Source organism: Crocuta crocuta, unplaced genomic scaffold (genome assembly GCF_008692635.1).
Source record: "Crocuta crocuta isolate KB4526 unplaced genomic scaffold, BGI_CrCroc_1.0 scaffold129, whole genome shotgun sequence".
In the NCBI taxonomy this organism is placed as follows: Eukaryota; Metazoa; Chordata; class Mammalia; order Carnivora; family Hyaenidae; genus Crocuta; species Crocuta crocuta.
The window spans coordinates 5,915,140-5,931,958 of NW_027551571.1; the positions used below are offsets into that span (position 1 = coordinate 5,915,140).

At 48.5% G+C, this 16,819-nt stretch overlaps 1 protein-coding gene across 1 annotated transcript in view; it reads left to right on the forward strand.

Moving 5' to 3' along the window:
* The window catches only part of GRHL1 (grainyhead like transcription factor 1), a 54,582-nt gene that overhangs the window by 33,191 nt on the left and 4,572 nt on the right, over positions 1-16,819 (forward strand). Inside the window, exons 9-14 of the mRNA XM_077751002.1 lie at positions 1,381-1,539; positions 9,639-9,726; positions 10,946-11,085; positions 12,410-12,447; positions 14,666-14,757; positions 15,083-15,168. Of these exons, the coding sequence (XP_077607128.1) occupies positions 1,381-1,539; positions 9,639-9,726; positions 10,946-11,085; positions 12,410-12,447; positions 14,666-14,757; positions 15,083-15,168 (603 nt within the window). The remainder of the gene's footprint in view (positions 1-1,380; positions 1,540-9,638; positions 9,727-10,945; positions 11,086-12,409; positions 12,448-14,665; positions 14,758-15,082; positions 15,169-16,819) is intronic.

The window sequence follows — 16,819 nt, forward strand, 5'->3', positions numbered from 1 at the left end:
AGGATTAACTGTCGCTTGGGGTCGTGAAATGCAATCGTGTGTATAAAGCAAGTGCCCCACGCAGGTTTGGGAACGTTAGGTGCTCACTGCCGTGGGCCCCGCAATACGGGTCAGGGTGAGTGGCGACAGTCTCTGGAGGAGTCACTGGAGCCTGCAGATGTGGAGACGCGGGGAGGGGCTGTGGAGGTGGCTCAGACTGGGACCGAAGGCCATAGGAGGAGGAGGGGAGACAGGGCCAGGCATGTGAGGCAAGAATAGATGTTCGAGGTGGATTTTAGGGACAGTAAATAACCTGGTCTGAGTGGAGAGCTAACAGAGGGACAGAACAAGAGACGACTCTTCAGTCTGTTAATGTGGACAAGTTCTTGGTCTTTTTCAGGTGTTTTGGTCTTTTCCTTCTTGAAAATAATGTATAGATTAGAGCAAGAATAAAACCCCTGTTCAGCATTGCAGACCTTCTAGAGAGCAGTCTTCGTCGTTACGGTTACAGTCTTCTTTCTCCTTACCCTCTCCACTCCCTTCTCTTTTATCTGAATTCTTAGAGGCTCCCCCGCCCCCATTGTTAAACTGCTCCGTGTCTGGGTCTCCGTTCAGCCAGTGGCGCCCTGAACTGCTTTTGGGAGATCCGCTCCTGGGTGTTATCAGGGCGAGGGGGTTGTTGGCCCCTGGGCTGGAAGGAGTCCAGCCCAACAGACTTGGGTCTTTGAAAGGCATGGATTTTTAAAACTGTAATTCCAGGAGTATCCACTGTGTGGTGCTCATGCATCAGAAAGTTCTGAAACTAAATGGTTGAAAGGGAGCTCGACCGCCTTGTGTCCCTGTATGAGAGGTTTAAACCCGTAATCACACACAAGAGGGAAATGGAGCATGTTCTTTTGGTGTCCACAGGTTCACTTGGGTGTCTCCTAAGTAACAACCTCCAGTGTCACTTTAATAACGTGACTCACGGGTCTCCTAAGTTCCCAAATACTAGGACATGCGTAGGGAACTACAGGCTGTCAGAGGTGGTGTAGACACAAACACGACCAGAGTTGGTACTGAGCTACAAAACAGCTGCCTAGAGAACATGTGCCCTCGGTAATATTTAAACATGGCATCAAGAGACACATCTAGACTCTTGCACAGTGCGATACTCGACAAATGCCTGGAAGCGAAGACTGATGGAGGTTCGGCGCTGTTTTCTCCCCTAGCGTCTGCCATTCCTCTGACCAAAAGCAGTTTTAAAATAAACCTTTTATTTTAAAAAGTTTCTTTTGAGTGAGGAGCTGGGCTCTCATCTAGAGCGTATTTAACTAATTTCAGTAATGTTAGTGTAGTTACAGGCTGTGCTAAGGTTGACTGTTGGTGCTGCTGCTTACGATGCCTTTTTTGCCCTCGCAGGTTTTCATCTCTGTGAACTGCTTAAGCACGGATTTCTCTTCTCAGAAAGGCGTGAAGGGGTTGCCTCTTAACATTCAAATTGACACCTATAGTTATAACAGCCGTAGCAACAAGCCTGTGCACCGGGCGTACTGCCAGATAAAAGTCTTCTGTGACAAGGTGAGATTGTCAGATCGGGTGGGGCACTTAGAATAAAGCGTGTGACTTCTGCTCTCTCTCCCAGAAAATGACCGAGGTCTTTGTAATATTTAAGGCTGAGGCACACGTATGGCTAGTCATACTAAACAGCTTAGTTTAAAGGAGAGATTACCGTTGTAGCCATGCAAAGACACATCATGTAGGGGAGGGGGAATATCCCCTTTTGACTGAACAACTAGAGGGCCCGGTGAGTACGTTTCACGGAGCCAGTCGTAGAGTCGTGCGGTGCGCAGAGGACACACGTGCTCGGTCGTAGGCGGTGCCCGCTTACTGGGACCTGTCAGCAGCGGCTGCCGTGTTGCAGCTCTTGAGGCTTTTTGTCCGTGGCCTCCGTGTGGGTGACCGGAAAGGCTGTGCTTCAGCTGGCTCACCCCCTCCAGGCCCTTCGGTAAGTTGCCAGCCAGCTCGGTGAACGAGGGAAGAGGAGGTTCAGGTTCATCTCTACAGCATCAGGGAGGCAAAAAGAGAAAGCGTGGGCCTAAGTGATTTCAGCATCATTTCTTTTCTCTGGAGAGGAGAAAAGCCAGGCGCGGAGCCGGGGCTCGGCTGGGTGAAATCTGGAGAGCCGCTGCGGGGCCCGCTGTGGGTTGGAGGTTGCCGATGGTGCCGTCCCCGAGAACTGGGCGGCGGCCGCAGGGAAGAGAGCGCTCCATCGGCCTAGGTGTGACGACTTTGACTTTTCCCTCTCAGAAAATATCAGGCCATAGTTTTTGCCAGTCCCCTTTCTAGCCTGTAAACAAACAAACACACCCTTTCTGTTACTAAGATTTTTAGAAGGTGGGTGCCTGGGGGGCTCAGTCAGTTGAGCGTCCGACTCTTGATTTGGCTCAGGCCATGATCCCAGGGTCGTGGGATCGAGCCCTGCGTCAGGCTCCACACTGAGCATGGAGGTTGTTCAAGATTTTCTCTCTTGCTCACGCTCGCTCTCTCTCTAAAATAAAAAATGAAAGATTTTTAGAAGGCACTTGAAAACTGGAAGTATATTTTGTTGTCAGAGGTCTGCTGTCTCGATTTTTTAAAATGTTTATTTATGTATTTTGAGAGGGAGCGGGGAGAGAGATCTCAAGCAGGGGAGGGGCAGAAGGAGAGAGAGAGAATCCCAAGCAGGCTCCCGGTTCAGTATGGAGCCCGACATGGGGCTCAATCTCATGACCATGAGATCATGACCTGAGCCGAAATCAGGAGTTAGACCCTTACCTAAGCCACCTAGGCGCCCCTGCCGTCCTGACTTTTACACTTGAGGACCAGAGCACAGCATCTGGCTGTGGTGAAGCAGCCTCAGACCCTCCAAGTTCACAGAACTTTCTCAAACACCCAGATTCAGTAACATTTATTGAGTACCTACAATGTGCCTCATAATATGCTAGGTTGTATTAGGTTTCTTTTGTTGCTGTTAACAAATTATCACAATCTTAGTGGCTCAAACAACACACATTTATGTATTTATTTATTTACTTCCTTACTTAAAGTTCATTTATTTATTTTGAGAGATACAGCATGAGCAGGGGAGGGGCAGAGAGAGAGGGAAAGAGAGAACCCCAAGCAGGGGCTCAACCTCACAACCAAGAGATCAGGACCTGAGCTGATATCAAGAGTCGGACCTTAACCAGCTGAGCCACCCAGGCACCCTCGGCACACATTTGTGGTTTCATGGTTTTGTAGGCCAGAAGCCTGATGCCGATCTGGCTGGACAAAAATTGAGAAGGTCACCTCTCTTTCCGGAGCCTCTCGGGGTGAATCTGTTTCTTTGCCTTTCTGTCTTCTAGAGGCACCCGCATTCCTTGGCTGGTGGCCCCTTCCCCTTTTCAAGCCAGGAGCCTCACGTCACATCCTTCTGCCACTACTTTTGTTATCACATTTCCTTGTCTGGTTCTTCCGCTCTTAAGGACTCCCTGTAATTATACTGGGGACCCTGTGATCGTGCTGGGGACCTGTGATCTTGCTGGGGACCCTGTGATCATGCTGGGGACCCTGTGATCTTGCTAGGGACCCTGTGATCATGCTGGGGGCCTTGTGATCTTGCTGGGGACCCTGTGATCTTGCTGGGGACCCTGTGATTATGCTGGGCTGACACAGATGGCCCTGTCTCAGTATCAGCTTATTAGCAACCTGATGTCTCCTCTGCTGTGTCAGCTGACATGTCCACAGGGTCTGAGGATTTGGGTGTGGATGTCTTTGAGGAGCTGTGAGCCTACCCCCAATACCCCTTTCACACGTGCTCCATTTTACAAATGACGGGTCACATCAAGGTGGAGCTGTGATTTGTGACCCAAAGTCAAATTTCTTCCCTTGACACTATGTTCTTTTTTTTTTTTTTTTCTATTTCTAGGAGAGAGAGAGAGACAGCGTGAGCAGGGGAGGGTCAGAGAGAGAGGGAGTCACAGACTGAAACAGGCTCCAGGCTCTGAGCTGGCAGTCAGCACAGAGCCTGACGCGGGGCTCGAACCCACGAACCGTGAGATCATGACCTAAGCAAAAGTCAGACGCTTAACCGACTAAGCCACCCAGGCGCCCCCACACTATGTTCCTTTTATGAGGCGAAAGAAAACCTAAAGAGGTGTCCAAAGCCATACAGACTGTAAGCCCCAATTTTTTGTCATTTGATTTAACAGACACAAAATTATTCTGATTGTTTCCCAAGTGCTCACTCTGTTTCTGATGTATCTTTCTGGGGCTACACAGTTTGTGGACTTACCTGGGTCCGTGGGTCACACTTAGAATTTCAGCTATGTTAGGTGATGTCAGCAGGAGTTAGTATGAGCTCAAGTTTTCCATGTTGAATGGTAAAAACATGAGTGGTTTTGCAGAGAAGGAACAGTATCGATTGATGATCTTAAATGAATTTAGAGGGTTTTTTTGTTTTGTTTTTGTTTTTTCTTCCCAAAATTTTATTTAAAGTCAAGTTAGAGGCACGTGGGTGGCTCAGTTGGTTAAGCATCTGACTGGATCTCAGCTCATATCTTGAACTCACGGTCGTGAATTCAAGCATCACATTGGGTTCTGCTGGGCAGGAAACCTACTTAAAAAAAAAAATTAACCTCAAGTTAGTTAACATCTAGTGTAGTGTTGGTTTCAGGAGTAGAATTTAGTGGTTCATCACTTAATAGAACACCTGGAGCTCATCCCAGGGAGTGCCCTCCTTATGCCCAGCACCCATGTAGCCCCTCCCCCAACCCTCTTCTCTCCAGCACCCCTCAGTTCGTTCTTTATAGTTAAGAGTCTCTTAGGGGCGCCTGGGTGGCTCAGTCGGTTAAGTGTCCGACTTCAGCTCAGGTCATGATCTCACGGTTCATGGGTTCGAGCCCTGCATCTGACTCTGTGCTGACAGCTCAGAGCCTGGAGCCTGCTTCGGATTCTGTGTCTCGCTTTCTCTCTGCCCCTCCCCTGCTCGCTCTCGCTCTCTCTCTCAAAATTAAATAAATAAAGAGTCTCTTATGGCTTGCCTCCCTCTTTTTTTTAAAAAAGTTTATTTATTTTGAGAGAGAGAAAGTGAGCAAAGGAAAGTCAGAGAGGGAGAGAGAATCTGAAGCACGCTCCATGCTGTCAGTGCAGAGTTTGACGTGGGCCCTTATCCTACCAACATGAGATTTTGACCTGAGCAGAAATCAAGGGCTGGATATTTAACCAACTGAGCCACCGAGGCTCTCTGTTTTTTATCTTATTTTCTTTTTCCTTCTCTTCCCCTGTGTTCCATCTGTTTTGTTTGCTAAATTCCCCATATGAGAGAAATCATATGGAATTTGTCTTTGAAGATTTACTTTGCTTAGCATAATACATTCTAGTTCTATCCACGTCATTAGAAATGGCAGGATTTCATTCTTTTTGATGGCTGAGTAATATTCCTGTGTGTGTGTGTGTGTGTGTGTGTTTATGCTACATCTTCCATTCATCAGTCGATGGACATTTGAGCTCATTCCATAGTTTGGCTATTGTTGATAACACTGCTATAAATATCGGGTGCGCGTGCCCTTTCAAATCTGTATTTTGTATCCTGTGGGTGAATACCTGATAGTGCAATTGCTGGGTCATAGGGTAGTTCTATCTTTAACTTTCCGAGGCACCTCCACACTGTTTTCCAGAGCAGCTGCACCAGTTTGCATTCCCACCAGCAGTGTAAGGGTGCCCCTTTCTTTGCATCCTTGCCAACTTCTGTTGTCTCCTAAGTTGTTAATTTTAGGCACTCTGACAGGTGTGAGGTGGTATCTCATTGTGGGCTTGATTTGTATTTCCCTGGTGATATGTGATATGGAGCATTTTTTCATGTGTCTGTTAGCCCTTTGTATGTATGTCTTCTTTGGAAAAAATGTCTGTTCATGTCTTCTGCCCATTTCTTAACTTTATTTATTTATTGGGTGTTGAGTTTGATAAGTTCTTTATATATTTTGGATACTAGCTCTTTATCAGAGGTGTCATTTGCAAATACCTTCTCCCATTCCATAGGTTGCCAAATTTTTAGTTTTCTTGATTGTTTCCTTTGATGTGCAGAAGCTTTTTCTCTCTGTCTTTTTTGTGTGTGAGAGAAAGATAGCAAGAGCAGAGGAGGGGGCAGAGAGAGAGAGAGAATCTTAAGCAGGCTCTAAGCTGAGCATGGAGGGGCTTAGAGGGGCTTAGTCTCATGACCTGTGAGATCATGACCTGAGATCATGATGCTCAATTGATGGAGCCACCCAGGTGCCCGCGTCTGCTGTTCCACGTGGTCTCATGCCGCCTCCTCTGTCTGGAATATCCCCCCTGCCTCCTCGATTCCCTCCTTTCTGAGATTTTACTCACCTGTTATTTGGTGCCTGTGAATTCATTTTTCTCTGCTGGCTCTTAAAGCTCTCATATCCTATGAATCTGGTCTACATCTGCAGCGAGAAACTACAAATCAGATCCGTTTCGGTGTTCTGCAGAGGCGTTTACGTTGTTTTTCTCCCCTAAGAAGAAGGTTTTATTAGTACCCTATTATGAATTGCTCAGCTGGTTTGATAAATGGAATTTTCTCTTATTTCAGAAGCAGCCGCGTTGTAGCAGTTTTTCAGACAAAACAGGAACAGGAATTGGATCTCTAACCAGTGGAAATTTGGCGGTTTCTCTTTGTATAAGCTTGTATATATCCGTGGTTCGTCCCTATAGAGAAAAATGTCATTGACATTTATTTTCTGCAGATAGTTTTCTTCATCAGAGTGATACTCACCGTAGCCATAACCGGGAACAGATGTCATAAATTAACTTTTTGGGTCATGGCCTGAGGTGATCGCCCAAGATTGGTCTCTTCAGTTGCCATGTGAGAGAGGGAAGCAGCGTGAACTTACGTGGTTTTCTGTAGCGCCATAGGACTTCCGTTAACATTTCTTGCAGAGTGTATGTGATGAATTTCTCCAGCTTTTGTACATATGAAATGTGTTTCAGCTCTGATTTTTATTTTTCGAGAGAGACAGAGGGTGTGTGTGAGCAAGGGACAGAGAGAGAGAATCCCACGCTGGCTCCACACTGCCAGCACAGAGCCCAAAGTGGGGCTTGAGCTCAAAAATCATGAGATTGTGACCTGAGGGGAGGTCAGATGTTTAACCAACTGAGCCACGCAGGCGCCCCTCACCTCCGATTTTTTTTTAATGTTTATTTAATTTTTGAGAGAGAGAGAGCATGAACAGGGAAGGGGCAGAGAGAGAGAGGGAGACACAGAATCCAAAGCAGGCTCCAGGCTCTGAGCTGTCAGCACAGAGCCCAATGTGGGGCTTGAACTCACGAACTGTGAGATCACGACCTGAGCTGAAGTCAAAGGCTTAATCGACTGAGCCACGCAGGCAGCCCTGTGATTCATTTTCCGTATTCCTGGGCTGATATCCTAAGTAAAGCCCATCACCTGTGCCTGAGCCTTGTGTGAACTGCTCCAAATCCCATCCAGTGCGTTTTTCATTTTAAGACATTGTAGTTATCGTCTCTGGAAGATGAGCTTGGATCGGTTTTAGATCTTTCATGTCCCAATATGTTGTTTTTTCACGGACTTTTTGGACATGAGGAAGGCAGTTATAATAACCGTGTTCGTGTCCTTGCCCGAATTCTGTGTCCCTTCTGGGTGCCGTCCTCACACGGTGTGTCCCCCGCTGCCTCTCGTGCCCGGCAATCCTCCTGCGCACTAGACGTGGTGAGTGTTACGTTGCCGGGTGTGCACGGAGTTGGAAGCCTCGGGGTCCCCTCGAGCTTCGTCCTGAGGGCACGTGCAGTTGCCTGGAAACGCTTTGCTCCCTGCAGGCCTCACCGTTGTGGTTTGTGTCAGGCGCTCACCGTCAGCTGATTATTTCCTGACGGTTCTCCCCACCACCCTGTGAATCTTAAGTTTCTCCAGTCTGCTGGGTGGCAGCAGGCGCGGTTTTCAGTGAGTTTCGGGCGCTGGTTTCTAGTCTGTACTGAGGGCCTCCCCCCGCCTCGGGTAGCTTTCTCACGCCTGCTTATCTCAGAACTCTGCTGACTACTTGAGGGGACCCGCCACACATCTCTGGGGCTCCTCCTGGTATAACCCTTCCCCCTTCACTGCTTTGTCCTGCTGCCTTGATCCGTGTGGCTTTTCAGCTCTGTCTCAACCCAGGGAACCCGGACGGGGCCGACCTGTGGCCGTGCCTCCCTGCGCCGCCGCCCGGGAGCCCGGGAGGTGTGAAGACAGTCCGCGCCTGGGGACGCGTCTGGCTTGTTTCCGGTCTCTCGGGGAGCCCTGCTCTTTGTCGACCGGTAGCCCAGGCCTTACACACCCTTGCTCGCGCAGCCAGCTGGCTTTTCCCTCCAGGGCGGGGGGTACATCTGGCCTATGAGGCGCCCGCCCCGAGCGGGAGCAGAAGTCCCATATTCTTTTTTTTTAATGTTTTATTTATTTCTAGGAGAGAGAGAGACAGCGTGAGCAGGGGGGGGTCAGAGAGAGAGGGAGTCACAGACTGAAACAGGCTCCAGTTTAAAGGTAGTTTAAAACTACCTTTTGGGAAGTGTGATTTATCATCAGAAAGGAGCTATTGTTAGACTGCTGGAAGGGACGGAGAGACACCCCCCAACCCTGTACAGCGGCGGAGGGGGGAGGGGGGAGAGTGGCTCCTTACCTGTGTGTCTGCCTCCAGAAGGTGGTGCTTGATGAGCAGCGCATAGCAATGTTCATAAACCCCGATTGTGTGTTTACCACTATGTTAGCGTGTTAACACCTTCTAGAAGTGTCAGGAGGTGGTTTGTGTTCTTTAAATGTGGTTTAATTATATAATAGTGCCACGATCTGTGGGGTGATTTTTATTTCCTCTGTTTGCTGTTAGAGAATTTATTTTCAGAAAAATAAGCTGCTTGTTCATGTTTAACTCGGTAACTTTGTAAAGAAACCTGTACCACCCAGAAATAAATGCTACCAGATGAAGTAAAATGGTTCATTCGTAGTTACGTTTTTATTATACTTGCTTAATTTCAGGTCATGTTTGTTATCAATACAGTGTTTTATTTTTGTGGGTTCAGTTGCATGGCACTGCCATTCATGTAATTGATACACACCGTGTACCTGTGCCCTCTCTATAGTCCAGGGAGTCCACCTTTTCTCTTGTAAGTGGTGACACAGACTTCTAGTTAAATCCTTGCTCTTGTGAGTTCTAGTTGGTCAGCTCTGTCACCTGGTTGACACCAGATCCTCAGAAGACAGAATCCCAGCTTTCATTGCGACTATTGCCTGTTTAGGGAGGTACGCTCGAATCAGGGTCAGCGTGTCTACCACGCAGTGGGGACAGTCACTGATGTTTATGAAGGCGGTTGGTCCATTAGCATATTTTCTCAGCGTTTCATTTGACATGACCAAATCCATTATTGAGGGAATTTTGCTTTTTTTTTTTTTTTTTTACTGGTTTCTTAAGTAAATATTGCTTCCCCGTGGTTTCACATAGTTAAACATAGTTTTGAGAATAGGCCTTTTAGAGGAAACTGCTGTAAGCTCCATGAATATAATAAGTAACGGAGTTCATCTCAAGAGATTTTTTTCCCCCCGTTAGCCAGAGAAGAGTACAGCATTTAAAAGAGGATCAGATAAACAGAATCCTGCCTTGTCTTCTCTTGCCCTGCAGGGAGCTGAACGGAAAATCAGGGATGAAGAACGAAAGCAAAGCAAGAGAAAAGGCAAGTGTCCTGACCCCAGCTCCCAGTTGAATGCCTGTAAGTAGCAATGTTTCCGCCAAGTGTTTCAGACCTTTTCCGTTCAGAACCGTGGCTATTTTTGCAAGCAGAAAATGCATTCGTGGGTACTTAGCACTGTGAAGTGGTAGCATTGCTTCAGAATCAGCTACAGAATCAGCTGAGTGGCTGAACTAAGGAATTTTCGTGGGGAACCACAGGAAAGGATTCTTAAGTTTTTCCAGACTTCGGACTGTTTTGGCTGTTAGTTTTAGTTCGGGTTGCTGATTCCAGTCCTGAAAAATAACACAAATTCTATCTGAATAGCTGATGATAAAATTGGGACTTGTCCAGAGTTTGAAGAAGAAGAATGCCCTTGAGAATTCAGGATGCCTTACTCCTAAGTGAGTGTGGTTCTCCTACGTGCGGTTTTCTAACATTTCAGAACCTGCAGGGCTGCTGTTTGGACAATTTCACCAGAAAGGCTTTCTTTCTTCCCTCCCCTCCCCTCCCCTCCCCGTAACCAAAATTCATAGTCACAAAATCCTGTATCTCTCAACCACGAGGGGAAACGCAGTATGGCAGTAGCGTTGCGCCTGTGGCACACTGGCCACGAGCACCTGGCCTGCAAACAGCCTGTGTCGCTCAGCAGACGCTGGCCCCGCAGCGCACCGGCCGGGCTCCCTGGCCGGCATCCAAGCACGGGCTCCCAGCAGAGCTTGTCACTGCGTGCCTCAGGGCGGACGGCAGGGGGAGATGGAGTCTGTAATTTAATAAATAAAAAAACCTCGACAGTCGTACTTACTCTGAACCTCTCGAAGGTGCAGTTCTGAGGTCAGGTCGGAGGTGTAAAGGTGTGGGTTCTGAGGGGACAGAGGACGTTGCTGTCCGAGTGTCAGCCGTTGAATCGGGAGAGCTAAGGCGAAGTTGCTTCCGAATTCTGCGTGTGCAGTCTTAAGTTTTAGCCTTTCAGACAAAAATTAAATGTGCTGCTTCTGATTTTCTGCGTGCGTGTGTCTCCATATATTTAAAAGTAGCCTTTTCTGATTTTGGTAAGATGTTCAGTTGATTTTAGTATAAATATAAGCAACATATTTCTTTGCTTGAACTGTGATTTTCTTTGTTCAGGCAATGTGTACCTTATACAGTGCTGCGATTTAAGTTTCTTAAATCTGAGCAAAGTACTCTGTGGCCTAGATCCAGTCCATGTATATACGCTGCTGACCGGGGCGTCCCCGGTGTTTTGTTTTGTTTTTTCCAGTTTCTGATGTCAAAGTGCCGCTGCTCCCCTCTCACAAACGGATGGATATCACGGTTTTCAAACCCTTTATTGATCTTGACACTCAGCCTGTCCTCTTCATTCCTGACGCGCACTTTGCCAGCCTGCAGCGGGGCACTCACGTGGGTAGCCGGGGTCCCGGGGCGGCTGCGGGGGCTGAGACTCAACATGGAGGAAGCCTTTGGCATTCGTTGTAGACAGAGGCCAAAACGTAGTGAGGTTTGCCCGGTGTCACGGTCTCTGGAATATTCAGCCGACGCGGTGTCCTTGCAATAAAGGGTGTGCATGCACCGGTGGCAGAAATACAGGGCCAGGCCCGTCAGCCCCACTCCATGTGCGCGTGCGCGTTTGTATCTTAGTTCACTTAAAGATGCTGGGATAGCAACGCAATTTGGAGTCTGAGTCTGTGATCTCGTGGAGTTAACGCGTGTGGTTCTGGGCAGGAGGGAGAAGCCAGGGGAGTCCCTAGGGTAGTAACCACACGGGCAGAAAGAATGGCCAAGGCTCTTTTCATGGTTGCGGGTACTGAATCACGGCTGGCACCCAGATAGCCGTGTCGTGGCAACTAATGTGAATCTAGCCACACCCTGCTTTGAGCAGGAGCTTAGTAGAGATAGCAGCTTGCATTGCGTGGAGCCTGCTTTCTATACAGAGCTCAAAAAACATGAAGAAGATAATCTGCCATGCGCTTTGTGGCCAGACTTCTATGGGCTCGTGACTTTTTAAGAGTTCTTGGCCAGGCCGGGGGGGGGCGGCATTGGAAGTGTCTCCAGTTTCTAATGAGAAGCTTCTTTTTTTGTTTTTTCTTAAAATCTTTTTTTAATGTTTTATTTATTTCTGAGAGAGAGAGAGATAGCGTGAGTAAGGGAGGGTTAGAGAGAGAGGGAGACACAGAATCTGAAGCAGCCTCCGGGCTCTGAGCTGGCTGTCAACACAGAGCCCGACACGGGGCTTGAACCCATGGACTGTGAGCTCATGACCTGAACTGAAATCGGACGCTTAACCAACTGAACCACCCAGGCGCCCCTCTAATGAGAAGCTTCCAGTGAGCAGGGGTCAGCAGATTTTTCCTGTAAAGACTCGAATAGTAAATATTGCAGGCTTTTGGGGTCACACAGTGTCTGATGTGACTCTCCAGCTCTGCATTGTAGTGCCAAAGCAGCCATAAACAACACGCCAATGACTGAGCGTGGCTGTGTCCCACGATGTACTTTATTTATGTTAACAGGCATTGGGACAGACTCGGCCCGTGGGCCATAGTTTCCCAACCCCCGGGTTAGAGGAGTTCAAGATGCCTATAAGAATCTGGTTATTGAAAAATAAGGCTAAAGGATTGTGTACTAGATTGGTCGCGTTCAAAATTAGTTTCATTTTAGGAATAAGTCGCTTATGGTCTAAAATATTTTGAGCATACGCTTGAAAAGCCATCTACTTTTTTGGTTTTAGGTCCTTCCTCTTGCCTCAGAAGAATTGGAGGGTGAAGGGTAAGGTTTATGTTTTGTTTTGTCTTGTTTAAATGTTTATTTTTGAGAGAGAGAGAGAGAGCATGAGCAGGGGAGGGACAGAGACGGGGCGACGGGGACCCAAAGCGGGCTCTGCGCTGCACGCCTTGAACTGACAAACCGTGAGATCAGGACCTGAGCTAGAGACGGATGCTTAATCAACTGAGACACCCAGTCACCCCTGTTTTGTTTGCTTCAATAAATTCTTTTGATTTTTAAACAATCTCAAACTTAGAGAAAAATTGCAGGTATAATACAAAGAACTAAATTTTTCCTGAGTCCTCTGAAAGTAAGCTGCAGACTCCGTTACCCATCGTTCCTAACCACGTGACTGTATTTCCTGTGAACAAGGAGGGTCTCCCACGTAAGAGAGTCAGGATATTAGCCAGACGGGAGCCCCAGCCAGTGCTCTTTCCCCAGTCAAGCTTTACCAGTTGTTCCAATAATGTCCTCTAGCAAAAAGGGATCCAATTCAGACACTGTGTATTCAGTTGTCTCTTTAACCTCCTTCAGCCTCGAACTGTCCAGTCTCTCCTTGACTTTCCTGACCTAATACTTCTGAAGCTTAGAAGCCCGTTACTTAGGTTGGGTTTGTTCGTCATTTTGTCATGATCAGATTCAAGTAATTATGCATCGTGGCAGGAATTTCCTACACACAATGCTGTGTCCTCAGTGCGTCTGGTCAGGTGGCATCATTTCCACTTGTCCCCTGCTGATGCTGTGCGCTCTGACCACCTGATCAAGGTGGTGACTGCCAGGCCCCTCTGCCGTGAAGCTTTTTTGTAGTAAGTGTTTTGTGCGGAGGTGCTTTGTGGCTCTTAAAAATCTCATTCCTCATCAGACTTTGAATCTGTTCATTTTTTTCTTTCTATCGGTATGGACTCAGTTTCCAACTTTATTCAACAAGTTGCACATCATTTACTTGCCCACATTGTCCCAGTAGGTCAGGACTCCTTCAAGGGGCTCCTGAGACCCCTGACATGACCCCCTCCCCCGCTGCCCCGGCTCCTTGAGCACGTCCTCACTTTCAGACACGATGTCTTCCAGGCGCTGGTGTTTCCCCTTCCCGGCCTGCGAACCTGCCTCTTCTCTAGGAAGGAGGCCGGCCCTGGGTGTGCTCCTGACCTTGCCTGTTGCTGCCCTCCCTCCCCAGGACGTGGGCGCCCTTCTCGGCCCACTCGGGCCTTGACTGCCCACGCCGGCAGACCCCTCCTCAGTGCTCTACCATGTTAAGGCGCCGGTCCCCTCTCCTGGGCACCCCCTTCAGACCCGTGTTGCCTACAGAGCCTGCACGTGCTCCCAGGGGAGGCCCGGGACGCGCCAAACTGGGACAGACACACGGAGTATTTTGGGCCCAATCCCCATCATTGCAGTGTCGTTCTGCTCAAAACCAAGCGCTCACTCTCTTCATTTGCAGTTTGCAGTTATCGTACCGTTTTCTCACTCACACCCACCGAACTCCCTCGCAGTGTAGAGCTTGCACCCTGTGAGCTGAGCCTTGGAGCCAGTCACTCCTCAGCAGTGTCTCTTTTCCCTCTTTCTTTGCACAGACACTGCTGTGTTCTGGCCCTTCCGAATTCCCCTACCAGGTTCTTCTGCCTGCGGGTCCCAGAGTTGCCTCCGGTCTTTACCACACATACCCTTTGAGGACAGCATTCTTGTTTCACGAAACTTTGAAAGATTTCCTAAATGCCTGCAACATAAAGTCTGAAATTCCTCATCGCCAGCCGATCGAGGTATTCCAGAGTAGAGTCCAGGCTTCGGGATTTGCCTTCCTGCAGAGCGTTTTGTCTTAGGCAGCCTGGCTCTGTGGCCACACTTCTCCCCTTTGTTGACACGTTGTCTCCTGTTACCACCTTTATGTGTGTATCTCCAGTCCTACCTCCTCCATAAGATGTTTTCTGTGACGAAGCCCTCCGCTCCTGAGAAGGCAGCTTGAGCCAGGGTAGCAGCAGGGGAGGGCGTCTGGCTGGGGACCCGAGGAGGTCCCAGCTCTGACATTAAATTGCATGAGCTGGTTCGGTGAGCATCTTCCCTTGGGCGTCAGGTTTTCATCCACAAATGAAGGAAGCTGGACCAGGTAAAGAGCCAAGGTCATTTTAAATCTAAACTCCAGTGATGTGCCCTGAAACTCTTTTTCGTTCCCGCAAGTGATGTTTTAAGTTGGAGTCCCTAATTGCATCGTTTGAATTGCCTGCAGATCTAACTTGAAAAGGGGTCCGTATGGATCAGAGGAAGATTTTGCCATTCCGACCCCTGCTAAGCTGACTCGGGTAGAAGAACCAAAGAGAGGTGCGTTGGGTCCCATTTCTTGTGGGAGTTTTCAGTTGGAAGTGAATTCTGACTCTGTCAAAAGAATGAGTTGCTCAAACAAATCCTGTCTGGCTTGACTTTCTTGAGCATTCTTCCATCAGACCAGCTCTTGGCTTGAAGCGTGGACTTACAGCAGAAGCTGAGAGCCGTACTCCTCAAGATGGAGTTGATTTTGGTTCATGTTTACCGTTCCTGATGCGGGGGTCTCCTTTTATTTTAACCACTATCCAGGATCTCCATTTTGCTTGTGTGAATAACCGCGTCCTTTCTCTCTCCCCCTTCTGTGCTCCTGGCTGGGAAGCAGTGCTGCTGTATGTGCGGAAGGAGTCAGAGGAAGTCTTTGATGCCCTGATGCTTAAGACTCCGTCTTTGAAAGGCTTGATGGAGGCCGTAAGTAGTAGAAACTTGGAAACCCTCTTCGGAAAGTGAAGCCCACTTAAGTAGAAGCTTTATCTGAAACAAATTGTATCACACTTTCCAGATTCCTTGTTATACTGAAATCTCTGAAGCCCGTACTGTGTGGCACGGCCCACATTTCACCCGGCCTCGTGTGGCCCTGAGTTGTCTGCAGGGCCGCCCCTCTGGGTCTCACACCAGTGCACCCAGCGTCCCAGTTGGTAGATAATAACCTCTGAGCGATGTCCAGTCAACTGAATTGAGTGCTTTTGTTTTTTGTGGGTTTTTTCTTAAATGTTTTATTTATTTTGGGGAGAGAGAGCAGAAGCTGGGGAGAGGTGGGGGGCAGGGTTACGGACAGAGAAGCCCAAGCAGGCTCTGTCTGCACTGACAGCAGTGAGCCTGACGGGGGACTCGAACTCATGAACCGTGAGATCATGATGTGAGCCGAAGTCGGATGCTCAACCTACTAAGCTACCCAGGCGCCCCCTGAATCGCATGCTTTTGTGATGGTCTGTGCAACAGTTTTTCTCTGTTCATTTTTTTAAAACATTCTACTCTTTTTTTAGGTTTATTTATTTATTTTAAGAGAGAACACAAGTGGGAGAAGGAGCAGATAGAGAGAGAGAGAGAGAGAATCCGAAGCACAGAGCCTGACATGGGGCTCAGGCTCACTAACTGTGAGATCATGAGCTGAGCGGAAGACGGACTCTTAGCCAACTGAGCCCCCCGGGCTCCCTGATCTGTGCCGCAGTTTGTTACATACTTGGTTAAAGGGAGAGAGCCATTTAACAAACCGCTTAGAGACTAATAAAAACTATTTTTGAATAGAGATCTTAAAATTTCATACATAAAAACAATGGCTCCTCGGTCGACCTTTCAAACTCCTGATCCTGGGGAGGGGCCAAGCTTATGTCAAGTCCTCACCCAAAGCCTGTTTGGGAAAACGTAGACGTGCAGCGATGATAACCCCAAGTCCTTCTCACAAGACCTTGGCACCAAATACACTTACCCCAGCCGGCCTCCCGGGACTTGAGCGAGAGACGGCATGAGAAGGAGCCCGCTTGGGCTTTGCTCCAGGATAGAATTTAAGGAGTCTACACTGCACCCTGATACTCGTCACCTCCCTGTAGATGCAGGCATCTTTGAGCTCAGAACACGTGCGTCAGCGGGCTGGAAGCCTGTCCCCGGTGGCTCCCCAGACAACTGCTGTGTGTTGAGTTCAGTTAACAAGTATTTGTTAAGCGTCTGCTGTATGCCCGAGACTGTTCTGGCCACTAGGGTTACAAGAGTAAGGGACGTATTGCCAAATGGAGTTTAGATGCTGGTTAGGAGTGGGGACAGTAAAATGGCAAAGGGGCGCCTGGGCGGCTCAGCACGTTGAGTGTCTGACTCTTGATCTTGGCTCAGGTTGTCATCCCAGGGTCAGGGGAGTGAGCCCTTAGCATGGAGCCTGCTTAAGCTTCTCTCTGTCTCCCTGGCTCCCATGCACTCGCTCGCGCACACTCCCTCTCTCTATCAAAATAAAAAAAATTTTTTAAACAGGCAGAGAAACTAATAAGTAATTTTCCAGGCACTGATAAATGCAATGAAGAAAAAGAAAGCAGGGCACAGGGTCAGCAGACTGGGGGAGCCCCAGCCTCTC